Raw genomic sequence first — 17,326 nt, forward strand, 5'->3', positions numbered from 1 at the left:
AAAATGTACTGAAAGCTTTTGTCTCTGTGGTCCGCGGACGTGACTCTGTGAATGTACAGGGAGCAAATTTTGGTCAGTAAGGAAGTGCCTTTTTACATAGTCAATTTTTCTCACATAGCTGCACTTTAAAATTTATAATAGCGTGGTGATCTGCTCAGGTATTTTACAGCTGCTGGTACTGGAAATATATAACCAATCTGAAGGTGCTGGTGGAAGTGCAGTGGCTTAAATTTTCTTAAATTGCAATCTCTTCTGGTTAGATCAAGTCCTTTACTTTCACATGTTAATGCAGAAAGGGGATTTAGAGTGCTAATAGGATATGATATCTTTCAGCCTTGAATCATTGGCTTAAATCTGGCCTCTGTCAGTAGTGACAGCCATATTAATTTTGGATGATTTCAGTGTCCAAAGTAAAGTTTTGGCACTTTCTGTTTTGTTCCTGGTGCCGACCTTCCATGATCATAAAACTACATTCATAAGTGGGATCCCTTGTTTGCAGTTTAAGCAGAGAAATGAAGGATTGAAAGGTCGAGGCACACTGGTGGGAGACTATACTGCAGCCTGTGCTATTCTGTCCTGTGTATAAATACAATACTTACTGAACTTTTACATTCGTTTTTGTTTTTCAAATGTAAAGTGATTGAAGTGGTGTTGTTTTTTACCTCTCTGTTAAGGTTCTGTATATTGTATGGCTGTGAAAATTGTTGTAGAATCCACCCTTTGCCACACAATTATTTTCAGAACATCAACTTAATTAGAAAAAAATGTTTCTACCATTATGACTACAAAGAACCTTCCCAACATAATCAGAGTATACACTAATACAGCGATGTCTTTCTGAGTCTGAAACTCTGACCCTCCAAGACCTGATTTTGCAAACTGAATCTGTATGAACCTTGCACCTGCATAGAGGCCTAGTAGTCACCTTCTGATGACTGACCTATTTAATTGTATTTCTGCTGATCAGAGACATGCAGCTGATGTGCCTATTCCACAATCCTAAACCACCTCCCAGGCCTTTGCTGGTACCAACCACTCTAAGTACTTCTAGTACGTATAAGATGACTGTTAATATTGTCAGTGCAAAAATAGTTAATTGTATTATTTTTTTAGATGTTTTATCTGGTCCTGAAAAGATTAGAAGAATGGTTGAAATTTTGAGGTCTGATGTGGTGCAAGGGCTGGGAGTGAAACTTCTAGAGAAAGTATATGACATCATGGAGGAAGATGATGAACTGAAGAGAGAGGTGAGTGTCTTTCCTACATACTGTAGTCAACTGTATTTGCTTCTTTTTTTTCTTCCACACAAAGGTTTAATGAGCATTGTTTTCATTTTTATATCTTGAGAAACTGATCTGATGTAATGATATAGGCCCTGATCCTGCAAAGACTTAAGCACATGCTTAATTGTTTGCAGAATCAGTATCATACTCATGTATATTAACTACACGAATTAGCATGGTATGCAATGTAATTGACTCAGAATGTAAGAAGGGGAGCAGCCTTGAATTCTTTGATCCTACTCGGAAGTTGATAGCAATGCCATATACCCTTATCTTCCAATTTGGAAAAGGTACAAGAGATTTGCCTACTTTGACATTAATCTATTAGCATATCTTCATTACGCGTTCAACTTTGAATGCCCAAATTCTGTCTTCAGACTTCACTGGAAGTTGTGCACGTGTATTTGAACAAGTATCCAAAGGCAGAAACCGATCCTTCTTCTTTCAGTGCTTGTTCATGTCAATTCCAATCAGGTGTGTGCGTGCTGCGTACACACCAGCTGGAAGATTTTTCCCTTAGCAGCGTCCGGAGGGTTGGCCTGGGTGCCCCCTGGAGTTGTGCCTCATGGCACCCAATATAGGGCCCTGTTAACCTACCACCCCGTATTTCCTTCTTGCCGCCGGCGACAACTGTTGCTCTTGCTTTGCGAGCGCGTTTGGGCAGTGTCCATTCTTCGTGTTTATAGCTTCTAATGTAAGTAGTCAGTTAATAGTTCATAGTTCTAGTAGCTCTTAAGATTTCTTTTGGGGGTTCCCCCCCAACACCGCTTCCCCGGTTCTGGGGTATGCCTTGGTCTTCAGGGTTCAAGCTCTGAGGACTGTGGAAAGTTTATGCCTAAGAGCGACCCGCACTCTTCCTGTCTGCAGTGCCTCGGGGAGAGCCACCGGAAGGAGAAGTGCAGAATTTGCAAAGGGTTCTGCCCTAGCACCTTGAAGGACCGAGATCAAAGACTCAAGATTCTTCTAATGGAGGTGGCACTCAGACCACAATCCGACCCGGGGTCAGCAGAACCCACGCCCAGCACCTCCTCATCGGTGTGCAGTGCTCCGGCGCTGACGGTGCACGAGCTGGTACTGAGGAAGGACCCCAAGGAGTCACGGCACCGCTACGGCTCTGCCCATAGACCGTGTTCTGTCAGGCACCAGTCTCAGTCCCCAGTGCCCCAGAAAAAAAAAGGCCAGAGATGGGTCACTCTTCCCCCTCCAAGCCCAAGAAGCCTGCGGCAGGAAGACCCAATGGGCAACGTCACCTCGGCTCCTCCGCCCCAGGGTACAGTTGAGTCCAAACCCTCATTGCTCTCCAGCTGGACATGGCGGACAGCTCCAGCTCCCCTCAACGCCAGAGGCATTCGAGGCGTCTCAGACCTTATGCGCCTCATGGTGCCGTCCTCCCTGCAGAGGAGAGACAAGTTGCCTGTGACTGGCCGGCCCCCGTTCCCATCAAAGGGCAAGCTGACGATGGCGTACCAATCTCCATCTCGCCTCTCCCCGGCATGGTCCACCCACATGGGGGAGCCGCACCGGTCCCGTTTGTCAGCACCACTCCCCGGCACCGTGGAGTACTGCTCCTCTATGGTGGTCCTCCTCTGACTGAGGAGTCGGAGGCAGAATTCTACCACTCCGATAGGACCAGAAGTTCTATGTCCCGCCGTGACCGCCAGCCCTATCTGGTGCCGTGGCCACCATAGTGGCAACCCTTGACTCAGTGGCCCTTCTAGACACCCTGGGTGTGTCATTAGAGCCAGGGACAAATCCAAGGGTCAAGGTCCAGGTCCGCATCGGTGTCTTTGGCATCCTTCATCCCTCCACAAGCACTGTTGACAGCGTCGGCACCGACTCTTCCGACCTTGGCACCACTGGCATTGGCAACCTCAGCACCGGCACCGATGATCCAGGCACCGCAGGCTACAGACCTCTTAGCTGTATGATCCCCTGGGCGCTGAGGGGAGTGAGCAGGGCCCATTGCCAGGACTTTTCTCCTCTTCCTCCTCCTCCCCAGATGAAACCGTGGCTGGGACTTGGACAGCCCCGTCCTTGGAGGACAACAGGGGCTGTCCTCTTGGCCCAGAACCTGGGCATCCAGGCAGAGGAGGTGGTAGAGGATGCTGACCTAATGGTTGATATCCTTGCCCCCTCTCGTATTGCCTTGCCATTAATAAAGACTATTACTGAGACCACAAAGACCTTGTGGCAGACCCCGGCATCTCTGCCCCCTACAGCCAAGAGAAACGAGAGGTGGGACTTTGTCCCTTAAAAGGGATATGAGCACCTCTATACCCACCCACATCCCGATTCCCTAGTGGTTGATGCAGCAAACCAGTGTGAGCGCCAGGGCTACCAGGCCCCTCCCCTAAAAATAGGGACACTAAAAGAATAGACCTTTTTGGGAGGAAGCTGGGGGCTGCAGCTCTGCATATCAAACCAGCAGGTCATCATTAGCAGATACTTGCACAACACCTGCGGTGTGATGGCCAAGTTTGCTGGCAGGACTCTCGTGCAGAGTTCTCGGCATTGGTGGAGGAAGAAAAACTGATTTCCTGAGCTTCCCTACAAGCCGCATTGGATGCGGCAGATGCAGCCGCCTGCACAATGGCCACAGGGGTTGCAATGAGGAGGAGTTCCTGGTTGCATGTCTCTGGTCTCCCCTACAAGGTCCAACAAACCATCGAGGACCTCCCCTTCGAGGGTTTGGCCCTATTTTCCGATAAAACGGATAAAAGACTCCAGTCTAAAAGACTCAAGGGCCACCCTCAGGTCTTGGGCCTCCACACTCCCGCCACTCAGCGCAGCCACTTCTGGCTGCGGCCTCTCACAGTTCTACCAACCACAGAACTGGCAGGACGTTCCTCGAAGGAGAAATAGGAGTGGCAGAAGACGACAGCACCTGTCCTCCGGCCAGGACTCTGGCCAGCCCAACACACCTCCCAGCCCCAGACCAGCCTTTTGAGGGTATCGTCGAGGACGGCGCACCAGTGCAACAACTGGATCTACCCCGACTTACCTTTTAGTTCCAACTATCCCCTTTCTACCTTGCATGGTCAAATATCACTTCGGACCACTTGGTACTCTGCACAGTAGAGAGGGGATACTCCATCCAATTCTGTGCCCTTCCAACCCCCTTCCCTGTCCCTCTTCAGGGACTCCTCTCACAAGCAAATCCTTATTCAGGAGATGCATTCGCGCCTCTCTCTAGGGGCAATGGAAGAGGTTCCTCAAGAGCAAAGGGGCAAGGGTTTCTACGCCTGGTATTTTCTAATACCGAAAGCCAAGGGTGGGCTCAGGCCGATCCTAGACGTGTGAGAACTCAACAAGTTCGTGAAGAAGCTCAAGTTCTGCATGGTCTCTTTGGCCTCCAGTGAGGGGATAATGGATCCAGGAGACTGGTATACCACCCTCGACTTGAAGGACGCATAGTTTCACATAGCAATAATTCCGTCCCACAGAAAATACCTCAGTTTACAATAACCACCACTATCAGTTTACTGTCCTCCCATTTGGCCTGTCAGCTGCTCCTCAAGTGTTCACCAAGTGCATGGTAGTTGTGGTGGCATTCCTGTGAAAGAGGCAGGTACAGGGAACCATTGTTCCCGTACCTCGACGACTGGCTGATTAAGGGCTGCTCCAGGTCTCAAGTGGCGACACAGGTCTTTCATAAGAATGACGTTCGATGAACTGGGTCTCCTAAACAAAGGAGAATCAACGCTGTCCCCTGTTCAGAGGATAGAGTTTGTAGGGGCAGTGCTGGACTAGACACAAGCCAGGTTTTGGTCCCTGGGCGACGACATATGGGGTCTCAAGTAGTTCCCCACCACTACAGCAAGGAATTGCCTGACACTTCTGGGACACATGGCGGCTTGCATCTTCAGTTATGGCTAGCGTCAGTGTATCTGCCAGTCCGGGAGTTTGGACAGGATTATAACCCTGCCTCACCCAGTACTCGACTCCCTCCTGTGGTGGCTCGACCCAAAGGTAGTAGGTGCAGGGGTCCCCTTCACCAGCCCTCTACCATCCTTCTCGTTACTGACAGACGTGTCAGACTTGGGCTGGGGGGGCACATTTGGGAGGTCTCAGAACACAAAGACCCTGGTCTCAGTGGAGCTCTCCTGCTCTGATCAAGTCAGACAAGTTCTCCTTGGCAGCAGAAAACCTTCGACAGGAGCTACCTCCTTGTCAAGTGGAAGAGATTTTCAATCTGGTCAGAGCACCTCCCATCCCTAACGCTCGCCTCGGTGCCACTTATACTGGACTATCTTCTCCATCTTAAGCAGCAAGGTCTGTCTATGTCGTCAATAAGGGTTCACTTGGCCACCATCTCCACCTTCCACCCACGCGCAGAGGGCTGCTTAGTCTTTGTAAATCAGCCGTTTCCTTAATGTCTCAACAGGCTATGCCGGCTTGGGACCTCAATCTGGTCCTTTCCAGGCTTATGGGATCACCATTTGAGCCCTTGGTGACATGCTCCCTGCGTGCGCTCTCTCATACAAGGTGGCGTTCTGGTAGCAATAACCTCAGCTAGGAGGTTAGGGCCCTAACCTCCTTACATTGAGCTTAGGGCCCTAACCTCCTTACATTGAGCTTAGGGCCCTAACCTCCTTACATTGTATTCCCTAAGGACAAGGTTCAGCTCGGGTCTCACCCGGCTTTTCTCTGAAAGGTTGTCTCCCAATTTCACATTAACCAGGACATCTTCCTCCCTGTTTTCTTCCTAAACCACTTTCCAGCACCAGGGAGCTAAGGCTTCACTCATTGCATGTCCACAGAGTGCTGGCCTTCTACATTGAGAGACCAAAACCGTTCTGAAGGTCCATCCAGTTATTCGTGGCAGTGGTGGACAGAATGAAAGGTCTTTCTGTCTCCTCCTAACATATCTCGCCATGGATCACATCATGCATTCGGGAGTGCTACAACTTGGCAAAGGTGCCCGCTCCTTCAATCACAGTGCACTCCACCAGGGCTCAGGCCTCCTCAGTGGCATTCCTGGTGCAGGTTCCCACCCAGGAAATCTGCAGAGCAGCAACATGGTTCTCTATACTCACTTTCACAACGCACTATGCGATTACCCAGCAGGCCAGAGCCGATGTGGCCTTCGGACGAGCAGTGCTCCAATCAGTGGAAGACACTGACCCCACCTTCTGAACTTAGGCTTGTGAGTCACCTGATTGGAATGGACATGAACAAGCAGTCAAAGAAGAAAAAACAGTTACTCACCTTCTCGTAACTGTTCTTTGAGATGTGGTGTTCATGTCCATTCTAATACCTACCCTCCTACCCCTCTGTCGGAGTAGCTGGCAAGAAGGAACTAAGGGAGTGGCGGGTCGGCAGGGCCCTATATTGGGCGCCCTGAAGGCACAACTCCTGGGGGTGCCTGGGCTGACCCTACGGACACTGCTAAGGGAAATATATTCCGGCACGCACGCAGCATGCACACACCTGATTGGAATGGACATGAACACCACATCTAAGAACAAGAGTTATGAGAAGGTGAGTAACCGTTTTTTTTCATCTTCCTAATTAATGTAGATTAAATCTTAAGAGATCTTTAGCTGTTTCCATGCAAACCTTGGCTACAAATTATTATGTAGACAAGTTTCAGAGTAGCAGCCGTGTTAGTCTGTATCCTCAAAAAGAACAGGAGTACTTGTGTGTAGTCCACGAAAGCTTATGCGCTAATAAATTTGTTAGTCTCTAAGGTGCCACAAGTACTCCTGTTCTTTATGTAGACAAGTTTAATCAAAAATCCAAGTTGTTTTAAATTTCACACCTTTTTAATTCTGGAATTCCTTTTGACCTGTGGCACTTTGGAATATGCTCTTTATTTGAGTCAACACTATGATTGTGTTTAAATGTTATCAGCGCCCCCTTTTCATTGGTCAAACTTTTCATGTGACGTTTTTATTTAAAGGTGCTTTGGTATCCTCAATGTAAGTCTATCAGGTAGCAGCATTCATATCTCTGATTAAAAAACAGCTGACTTTCTTTTATGCTCAATAGTTGCACTTACGGGAGCACATGAGAGAGAAGTACACAAATTACAGTGTGAAGGCTCGCCATCTGAAGTTTCTTGAAGAAAATGTTAAGTTTTGACCAGGTGACTTAACTGGACCTTTCTTCCCTTAGAGCTGTTAGAGAAAAGCAGCAAGGACCTATTTTTAGAGGTTGTCTGGTAGACTGAATTATCTCCATATTCTGTATAGACTAATTTTGTGGTACTTATATTTACCCATGGATTTTTCATATCTGGGTAAAGAGGTAAACTGGTCTTGACAGAGTGGAATGCTTATTTGCCTGTGCACAGCAGCACATCTTTGTTACAGCATTAGTACTAGTAATGTTTTTATATTAAAATGTGAAAGACTTACTTTTTCTACAGAAGAAAAATTTTATGTTAATTTGGATTTTTACTTTACACTACTTGCCTTTTGGTCTCACTGAATGAGTGTTTTATGAGTATGAAATTGTTTCTAGAAAGTACGTACTAAATTCTGTATGTAAACTAATATAAGATCTAGTTCTAATTTCTGTTTCAGTCATACTGTGTCTTACTATACCACTAAGTGACTGGGAACATTTGCTAAACCTATAATGTGAGATTATTAGAATTATAATGTACTGAAGTTAAGACCTAAAGCTCAGTTGGGCATGGAGAGCTGATTGTGATTTCTGTAGCTGCAAAAACTCACTGCAGTTTCTAGAAATGGTTTAAAATTTAAACTGTTTAAGATGCAGTAAAAAGATGGACTCCTTACTCTGAGCCTTTGGGCATCTTTAGAGTTCATGTTCAAGGTTTAGATTAGAATTTTGTTTTCTCCAACCAAAACAAATGCAAATACTCATTCCTAAAAGGAATGGAATAATGACTAAAGAAAGACTAGGTACATTCAGATAAATTGGTCTATTTAATGTACCATTTCATCTGTCAACTTGTCTTATAGTAAGTTTTTTGTATACTTTTGTTATGTTCTAATGTTTGATGACAGAATGTGTTTTGCACCATCAGTGTTCTGAAGGTTTGTAAATCTTTGATTTTTAAAGGGATAATTAAGTCAAGGATATCTGAATTTTGTAAAATAAAACCACCTTCAGTAAGTCTACAAAATGTCCCGTTTCCTTAATACGCTTAGTAGATATTCTATCCTACAGAATAGCTCATGTAGAGAAATGCTGCAGAATAATAGTGCCCATCATCAGAACAAAGTGCATTAGAGTAGGTGACTTCACAAAATGGGAGGAGGCTCAACTCAGTTCTCCACATCCATTGCAGCTTCTGCATCTCCCTCAGTCCCACTGTTCTGGGCATGTCTAGTTTATAGTTCACCTTCAAGCTACGAGGAGCAAAATCACTTTTAATAAGCAAAGATTGGAGTGTTGGTACAAAAGATGATTTGAACATCAAGAGTGCACACTAAAGATCACAAGAGAAGAGGCCAATTTGGATGTTAAGGGGCTTATTCCTTCACCTTCTCACTTCCCTGGTCCTTTTCGCATGAACAGAGAGCAACAATACCCAAAGTCCAAAGGCGCAAACAATTTGATGTTTATTGGGGTGAACTTCCAGCAAGCATGATTCTAGTTTCCTTCCTTAGTGTCCTCCCGTTCCAGCTCTACTAGACAACCCGGACCCAACCTTCTCGGACCCACTATCATGGGAAGTCTGGAACACTAATTGGAATAGGTGTGGTATGCCCATACGAGAAGGTGCAGGGCACTATGCTACACAAGAGGCAGTGGGACAAATGGAATATCAACAGCTTCCACCTTGATGCCTGGCCCTATCAGGAAATGTCACCATATGTCCTATGCTTTTCCAATGATACCTGGGCAAGAGGATCCCAAAAGAAAAAGAAAAGGGGTGGAGTGTTTAGGATATAGATATTCAGACCTGTCTGCAAAGGCCTATACTTTAAGAATTTAGGTGAATTCTTATCACTTACCTAGTTATAGAGGTATAAAAGAGAGAATCAAAATCACTGTCTGTCTAAGGGCCTTCACTTATTGTGACAGTCTAAGGCCTGGTCACATTGAAATAAGGTGCTATTGGGCTATTAAGAATATCAGGATCCATCTATCACCTCCAGAGAAAGGGAAGAGCCTAGAAGATGCAAAAGGAAACTTAGTTTGATAGCATCCTGTCTGGCAAGAACTCACTTATCAATAGCTGGAATGTGAAATCCTTATTTCTGTATTATTCTATCACTGTAGTCTTCACTTCCCTGTTGTTTGTCTATATAATTGCTGTCTGGTTCTGAGATTGTTTCTGTCTGCTGTATAATTAATTTTGTTGGATGTAAACCAATTAAGGTCGTGGAATATAATTGGTTAAATAACCATGTTATAATGTGTTAGGATTGGTTAGTTAAATTTCAGTAAAATGATTGGTTAAGGTATAGCTAAGCAAAACAAGTTTTACTATATAGTCTGCAGTCAATCAGGAAGGAAAGGGAGGGATGGGAATTGGGATCATGTTTTGTTAAGGGGGGGAAATGGGAACAGGGACATAGGCAAAATTCTGTGGTGTCAGAGCTGGGAAGGGGGACAGGAAGGAAGGAAACGGGAATCATGCTTGCTGGAAGTTCACCCCAATAAACATCGAATTGTTTGCACCTTTGGACTTTGGGTATTGTTGCTCTCTGTTCATGTGAGAGGGTGAAGGAATAAGCCCTCTAACACTGGATATTTACATTTTGCTAAGCAAGTAGTCCCACCAGTTTCTGTTGTGTTGGTATTCATTTCCTCTCCTAAGCTATTCTGTAGTGTAGCCATTCCACTCTGCACCATTACACAGTTGATGCATTTAGAACAGAGTACTCTCAAAGTGATAATTCCAAAAGGCTAAGGAATTTAATAAATTATAAAGCAACCCTGCAAAGTTGCTGTGTTTCAGTAACAAAAAACAACAACAAAATCTTAGGACTTCTCATACTGTTATGCTTCATTTCTATGTGACCAACTACTTAAATTGCTTGAATTCACAAATAAAACTAGTCTTTGCTTTTAAACTCTCCTTACCACCAAACAACGGTTCATTATCTATATCTGCCCTATTCACAACTCCATGTTAGCTTTGCTGCAACTGAAATTCTCTTAGGTAAAGTCTTCCTAAAGGCCTAGTTCACATTACCTCATTCCTGCCACATTAGATACTAGATGTAGGCATATTTTACTTGTGTACATTCATACATACACATCCAAATCACATTAAAAAGGACTGATTCTCCATAAAAAGGGAGAAGGCAGTTCACTCACAAGGACCAGAAAGACTTAATTCCCCAGCTTTACACAGGAATCAAAACATGTATACTTAAATTTGAAAATTTTGAGCAGCCATGAACTTGCAAATGCAATACGCATAACTAAATCAGCTGGTTATTTTATACTCAATACCTTTGTTAAATACACCACAGCTACTTCAGCTGAAATGTTTTACTGATACCAATATTTTAATTCAAGCTATTTCCTCAGTTTTCTTAAATAGACTGATTCACTTGTAAGTAACACTGCCTGTAAAGTAAATACTAAACTGCAGAGCTTACAAGAACATAGAACTTGCCTAAGTGCACCCTGAAATTCATTTTTAATTTAAACTCATTTAATGTTTACTTCCCATTTTGCTTTCACAGCAAAGCCTAGCAAAATTTTGCTAGAGGCAATCTGCACGTTTTTCCTCAACCCCAAATGTACTGTTCCTTGAGATGGATCCTGGTATATTAACAGTAGCAAGTAATCTCTAAAGTACTAAGAAAAGAAGGGGTGTCATACTGAGAATATCATAGAAACCTTTAATGAAGCAAAATTCTCCAATGTTACATCATGAGGGTTCATATTCTTCAACTTTTAGTATGCCTTTTCAGTTTTCTCTCTGCTGGCTTCTTATCCTCTGTTCCCGACTCTTGGACAGGTAGCCATTTCAGAGGATTGCGGCGGTACATAGGCCATGGAGGGAGTGTTAGCTGTAAAGGAAGAAAAAGTTTAATTATATAACTCACTAACCCCAACTTCATCTAGCATGTAATTAGGACTGTTACTACTACACAACCTTCATTATGTGGACTTGCAGTATCAGCTGAACAAGGGCTGATTTATTATCAAAATATTACTTAAGATGAAGGTCTACTGGATTGAAGAGAACATCTGATTTAGTGACGTAGATTACCAATAGAAGTCTTCTATACTGGAGTCCCTGTTTACATCAGTCTCTTAGGACCAGAACTGGACTATAAGAAACAAGTTACATTGGCTAAGCTAAGTGGAGGTACAGGACTAGAAGAACAGAGAGGTCAGAAGGAAAGTGCATTAGTGCATAATGTAAAGTTTCTATTGCATCTGTTTGTATTATGCTCATCTAGTCAATGCTAGTAGTCCTGTATTTAAGCACTGTTTCAGGTAAAAACAGCATTTGATGAACAGGCAACTTAGTTTTGGAAACTCCATTAGTATTTTTAGTAATCATGTAGAAATTTAGTAATCATAAGTAATTGTCTTACCAGGCACGATAAAGCAAACCCAGCCATAACTATATAGACAGTCCAACCAAACTGTTCAGCGATATAGCCATAGATAAAACCAATTACCTAGAAGAAGCAATACCAATTTTAATAAAATAACCTAATGAGCATTCCCAGACCAAAAATGATTTCAGTTAATTCTGAAAAAATCCCATAAACAGGGAAAATCAATTACATAAGTTACAAAACCACTAAATGTTAACAAGTTGGGAAACTTATTATAATTCCAACACAATCCTTAATCTTAGTTTGACACACACCCAATGAGTATCTGTAGTTTGAGATCAGTGTTGGGATAGTTGGACTAAGTTATTATATATGAATAGTCTTTATGTGAATTAAGAATAACTTCATGAATATAACAGTAAAATTAGATGTTTCTTCAATATGGTGAAGTCTGAAATACAATTTTTATGTGGAGCTACTTTTCTAATGAATAGGCATAAGCAGAACAGGATGAGAATAAAATATTTTACTTAAATATAGAGGATAAGGAACAGCTTTTATGATGAATTAGTGTCTAATCATTATGGAGAAGGCGTACTTGGCTTCATGTGAGAATAGATAAATAAAATGTAGGGGAGGTACAACAGCACTATGTTTAATGAAAATGAATTGGTGCAGGTTTGAGCCTGCAGTTTACACTGGACACTAAGCTGGCTTGTCTGATATATACTGTTTTTGCTTTGGATATTTTAGTTCTGTAGCTTTTACTAGAAGGGACGATATGGCCTCTGCATAGAGCAGACAGGAAGTTGTTTTTTTGGAACCTCAACATGAATTTCCTGACTCCATAACTGGAATTTCCCGAGCTACTTATAGATTTTCAATCTATATTTTGGCTATACCTTTACTTTAAGAATAATTTCTAAATAATATACTATGTACTTAATGGACCCTTCTCTCAGAAGGGTGTGTGTTGTATGATCCCCAGAAATGTTATGCTGTCGGGGTTCTAACTAGGACTGTAGAATAATCGCAGTTAACTCATGCGATTAACTGAAAAAAATTGCAATTAAAAAAATTTGTGTTTAATTGCAGTTTTAATTGCACTGTTAAACAATAGAATACCAATTGAAATGTATTAAATATTTTGGATGTTTTTCTACATTTTCAAATATATTGATTTCAATTACAACACCGAATACAAAGTGTACAATGCTCAATTTATTAGAAATATTTCCACTGTAAAATATTTTTTAATTCACCTCATACAATCGCTTTATCGTGAAAGTGCAACTTACAAATGTAGATTTTTTGTTACCTAACTGCACTCAAAAATAAAACAATGTAAAACATTAGTCTACAAGTCCACTGAGTCCTACTTCTTGTTCAGCCAGTCTCTAAGACAAACACGTTTGTTTACATTTACGGGAGATAATGCTGCTGGCTTCTTATTTACTATGTCACCTGAATGTGGTAGCCACCATTGCAAGGTATTTACATGCCAGACATGCTAAACATTTGTATGCCTCTTCATGCTTTAGGTACCATTCCAGAGGACATGCTTCCATGCTGATGACACACATTAAAAAATAATGTGTTAATTAAATTTGTGACTGAACTCCTTGGGGGAGAACTGTTATCTCCTGCTATGTTTTACCTGCATTCTACCAGGTATTTCATGTTATAGCAGTCTCGGATGATGACCCAGCACATGTTTTTTTTAAGAATACTTTCACTGCAGTTTTGACAAAATGCAAAGAAGGTACCAATGTGAGATTTCTAAGGATAGCTACAGCACTTGACCTACGGTTTAAGAATCTGAAGCACCTTCCAAAACTTGAGGGACAAGGTGTGGAGCATGTTTCAGAAGTCTTAAAAGAGCAACACTCTGATGCGGAAACTACAGAACCCGAACCACAAAAAAAGAAAATCAGCCTTCTGCTGGTGGCATCTGACTCAGATGATTAAAGTGAACATGCGTCGGTCTGCACTGCTTTGGATCATTCTCAAGCAGAACCCCTTATTAGCATGGATGCATGTCACCTGGAATGGTGGTTGAAGCACGAAGGGACATATGAATCTTTAACGTATCTAGCCCTTAAATATCTTGCAATGCCAGCTACAACAGTGCCATGTGAACACCTGTTCTCACTTTCAGGTGAGGTAAACAAGAAGCAGGCAGCATTATCTCCCATCAATGTAAACAAACATGTTTGGCTGAGTGCCTGACTGAACAAGTAGTAAGACTGAGTGGACTTTAAACTCTTAGTTTTACATTTTTATTTTTTAATGCAATTTTTTTGTACATAATTCTACATTTGTAAGTTCAACTTTCGTGATAAAGAGATTGTATGAGGTGAACTGAAAAATACTATTGTTTTTTATAGCACAAATATTTGTAATATAAAGTGAATGCTGTACACTGTTCTGTTGTAAATGAAATCAATATTAATTTAGAAAACATCCATTTATTTAAATAAATGGTATTCTATTGTTTAACAGTGTGATTAATCGTGGTTAATTTTTTTAATTGCCTAATTAATCACTGTTTATTTTTTTAATTGCTTAACAGCCCTAGTTCTAACCAATGTGGTTTTATATAGTATATAGCTTGTAACAGCTGTCAGGCCTACAGCACAACACTCTCAGTGGTTACAAAGTTAACTAGCAGATGGGAGTCCTGTAGTGTATGAAACTCACAGCTGTTAAATGCTTCTGGAAAAATCTGGAGTGTGAAAGAAGCCTTAATTCTGGCATCTCTTCACTTGAGTGCTTGACCTTGCATCCTTAATATTCTCTTAATGTAATTTTTTTTTTTTTTGCATTATAGAATATAGCGAAGGGATCATATTGAAACACCTTCAGTATCTGAGTATTTAACTATTTAGACTTTTCAATGGCATTTATAAAGCAGGTTGTAAACACTCCTCCACCTCTATGAAAAATGAGGCAGACAGGTTAAGTGACTTACCCAAGGCCACATAGAAGAGTCAGAGCTACAATTAGAACTTGAAAGTTCTTGGCTTCTTGCCCTGTGCGTAGTCCACTAAACTATGCGTCTTTTCAGGAATAAGGAATTTGAAATTGAATTAAACTGGAATCCAAAGGTGACCCATTTCTGAGTGTGACCCCCTTAAATATATACAAAAGTGTTTTTAATTTATAACACCATTATAAATGCTGGAGGCAAAGCAGAGTTTGGGGTGGAGGTTGACAGCTCATGACCTCCTGAGGGGTCCTGACCCCCAGTTTGAGAACCCCTGCTCTAATATCACTGCAGTCTAATTGTATTTTGATCATAGACGAAGTGTAACACCCCAAGCCACTAGTTTAAAGTCTCATTCAAAGACAGTCTGGCTGATTTGCTTCAAGCTTTAAAAATCTAAGAAGATTTCAGACCATAATCAGTTTATTTTTAAAGGATGTCTAAAACAGCTTTAACTATAGCTCCATTATACTTACCGCAGAAACAAGAATGATCCCTTGAAAAATCTGTTCTGCTAGTTTTTGACCCTTGTAGTCCTGTGGGGGGGGAATGGTTAAAAGTTATTACCCAACCATCTACACTAACAAGTAAACAATTCTTCCAGCCTCTGTCACGATCAAGTAGCACAAAGATAGAGCTTGTGCCTATGCGTGCCCTGACTTTGTAGTGAATAATGTGGAATACAAAACAAATGCTTAAGACTAGAATGTTTTCTTGTGTATTCTTTAAAAAAATCTTGGTTTTATGCTGTAAAAATTTTAAATTTCCAGCCTAGTGTCTCCTACAGCTCCAATGATAACACAAAAAAGCAGGAACTCCACTCTGGGCTTTCATTAAGAGTTAGGGACATCTGCACAGGCTCCCAAAGTCACATCACAGTTAAAGGAGGTTGCATTTAAAATTGCAGAAAATAAGTTTAATTTATTGCATTTTTATGCACCTTTCTACAGAGTCACACACTTTGCATTTTTATAGCCCTTTGCAAAGAATCACCTCGTGTTGATTCAATATTTCCCGTTTTATAAAACTGGGAAACGGGTTATCTTGCTGAAGGTCTCATGCAATCTATGGCAGAGCCAGTACTAGAATGCCCAGCTCTCTGCTTAGAGCAAAGAACCATGCTTCCTCATTCTTAATTAAATTTAATTTGCATAGGAAGCTTATGTTATAAGCAGCAGATAAGTGCACACAATTATTGGTGAAGAAATGAACATAGCAAGACTGGTGTGTGTAATTTAATTGGCATGTTGGTATATTTTCCTCCTTGTACATTGTAACCCCACTTCACCAGAAAAAAAAACAGTAATTGCACGCTCTCAAATATGTCAAACAGTGACTGATATGTGAAATTAAGCACATGTGCATTTGGATTCCAGCACCATATCCTATCTTCTGCATTCCAGATACTCTTATCTTGGAGAGAATAGTATTCTGTCTACATTAATATCCAGAATACTTGGTGAGGTTACAAAATGTTGCTGTAAAAAAAACAAAAATCAATATTTCGAGCTATGGTTCTAACTTTTGGGTGGGAAGAAAAGATGGGGAGCATCATGAAAAAAGACTATTAGAAAGTCAAAGGCCACAGATTTCAAAAGAACACAATTGTCAACTGATGAAACATGCTTGCTTTAATTCTTGCATCCCAGCTAGTATACCATAGCCACAAACATCTTGGACAGAAGTAGTCTGTTTGTATTGCTGTAGATGCTGCAGCAGTTGTCACTATAGAACTTTTAAATGGTTTAATGAACTACTATATCTCACCCTTTTCACCCCTGTCCAGATATTTTAGACTAGCTACTTTTTGTGGAGGAGTGTTGTAGGCATTGCACTTAATGTCATTCACTTTAAGTTAAGATGATGAATACTACAAAAAAGTGAGCAGTTAGACTTCAAGTCAGGAAATCCCCAGTAACTGCAGCAGTGCAGTAACTCAGCCACAAAAGTGTGGGCAGCATTCTTACTGTACACAGAAGCACTGACTACTTAATTACCATGTCGTAACGAAAAATAGCTGATCTGTACTGTTGTTTACAGCACAGAACCCTTGCACAGTACGAGGCCAACAGAACAGTGTGGCGCTGGATATGGAAACCGAGCTAGGCAGCACCAACCCCAGCAGAGGGAGATTGATGCCCCGGAGCACTGGCCCGGTTGGTTTTATTATCCAGCCCGCGGTGCTCCCTGTGGAGTTGGGGACCCCCTTACCATCTGGGTGGGGATGGAGCCGAATACGTCCAGCATGGTGCTAGCGACGGAAGTCGCGCCGCCGGCTGCCTCCCCGCTCTCGCTGCTCTCCTCGGAATTGCCCGCCCCGCCCTGAGAAGCGCAGGCCCCGGAGACGCGCTCAGCCTGCGAAGGGGAAACTTCAGGCGCGTCCTGAGAGCCAAAGTCGGCCCCGGCCCGTGAGGTGGAGGCAGCGGAGGTTTCAGCGGCACCGGCCTCGGAGGAGGGAGGCGAGATCTTGCGGGCGGCTGCCTCCCTGCCGGACCGCTTAGCCCGCGTCGACACTCCACCAGCAGCGGTGAAGGAGTGGGTCCGAGTCCGGAGGATAGACGCTGAGCTGGCCGGAAGCAGCGCAGCCTTGCTCCGCCCCATCTCCCGTG

General features: G+C 42.6%; 2 protein-coding genes across 6 annotated transcripts in view; one reads left to right on the plus strand and one right to left on the minus strand.

The window, feature by feature from the left end:
- NEK4 (NIMA related kinase 4) overlaps window positions 1-8,702 on the plus strand; it is a 41,147-nt gene extending 32,445 nt beyond the window's left edge. For all 5 annotated transcript variants that reach the window (XM_054034879.1, XM_054034875.1, XM_054034877.1 and 2 more), the window contains 2 exons: window positions 1,114-1,247; window positions 7,275-8,702. In XM_054034879.1, the coding sequence (XP_053890854.1) occupies window positions 1,114-1,247; window positions 7,275-7,367 (227 nt within the window). In that variant the 3' untranslated portion in view covers window positions 7,368-8,702. The remainder of the gene's footprint in view (window positions 1-1,113; window positions 1,248-7,274) is intronic.
- A 2,337-nt stretch (window positions 8,703-11,039) lies between these two features.
- On the minus strand, window positions 11,040-17,320 carry SPCS1 (signal peptidase complex subunit 1). Its single transcript, XM_054034885.1, has 4 exons — window positions 16,929-17,320; window positions 15,194-15,253; window positions 11,765-11,851; window positions 11,040-11,230 (listed from the first exon to the last, which is right to left on the minus strand). Exons 1-4 carry the CDS (start codon window positions 17,316-17,318, stop codon window positions 11,108-11,110), a joined length of 660 nt encoding a protein of 219 aa, XP_053890860.1. The 5' UTR covers window positions 17,319-17,320; the 3' UTR covers window positions 11,040-11,107.
- Window positions 17,321-17,326: the final 6 nt, after the last annotated feature.

The sequence above is a fragment of the Malaclemys terrapin genome, chromosome 7, assembly GCF_027887155.1.
Source record: "Malaclemys terrapin pileata isolate rMalTer1 chromosome 7, rMalTer1.hap1, whole genome shotgun sequence".
Taxonomy (NCBI): domain Eukaryota; kingdom Metazoa; phylum Chordata; order Testudines; family Emydidae; genus Malaclemys; species Malaclemys terrapin.

Excerpts from the sequence above, each read along its gene's own strand:
- SPCS1 (XM_054034885.1), bottom strand. The coding sequence starts at position 17,318 with ATGGGGCGGAGCAAGGCTGCGCTGCTTCCGGCCAGCTCAGCGTCTATC. Across the intron at positions 11,852-15,193 it reads GGATCATTCTTGTTTCTGCG|GTAATTGGTTTTATCTATGG; the intron begins GTAAGTATAATG and ends TGCTTCTTCTAG. Across the intron at positions 11,231-11,764 it reads GGTTTGCTTTATCGTGCCTG|CTAACACTCCCTCCATGGCC; the intron begins GTAAGACAATTA and ends CTTCCTTTACAG.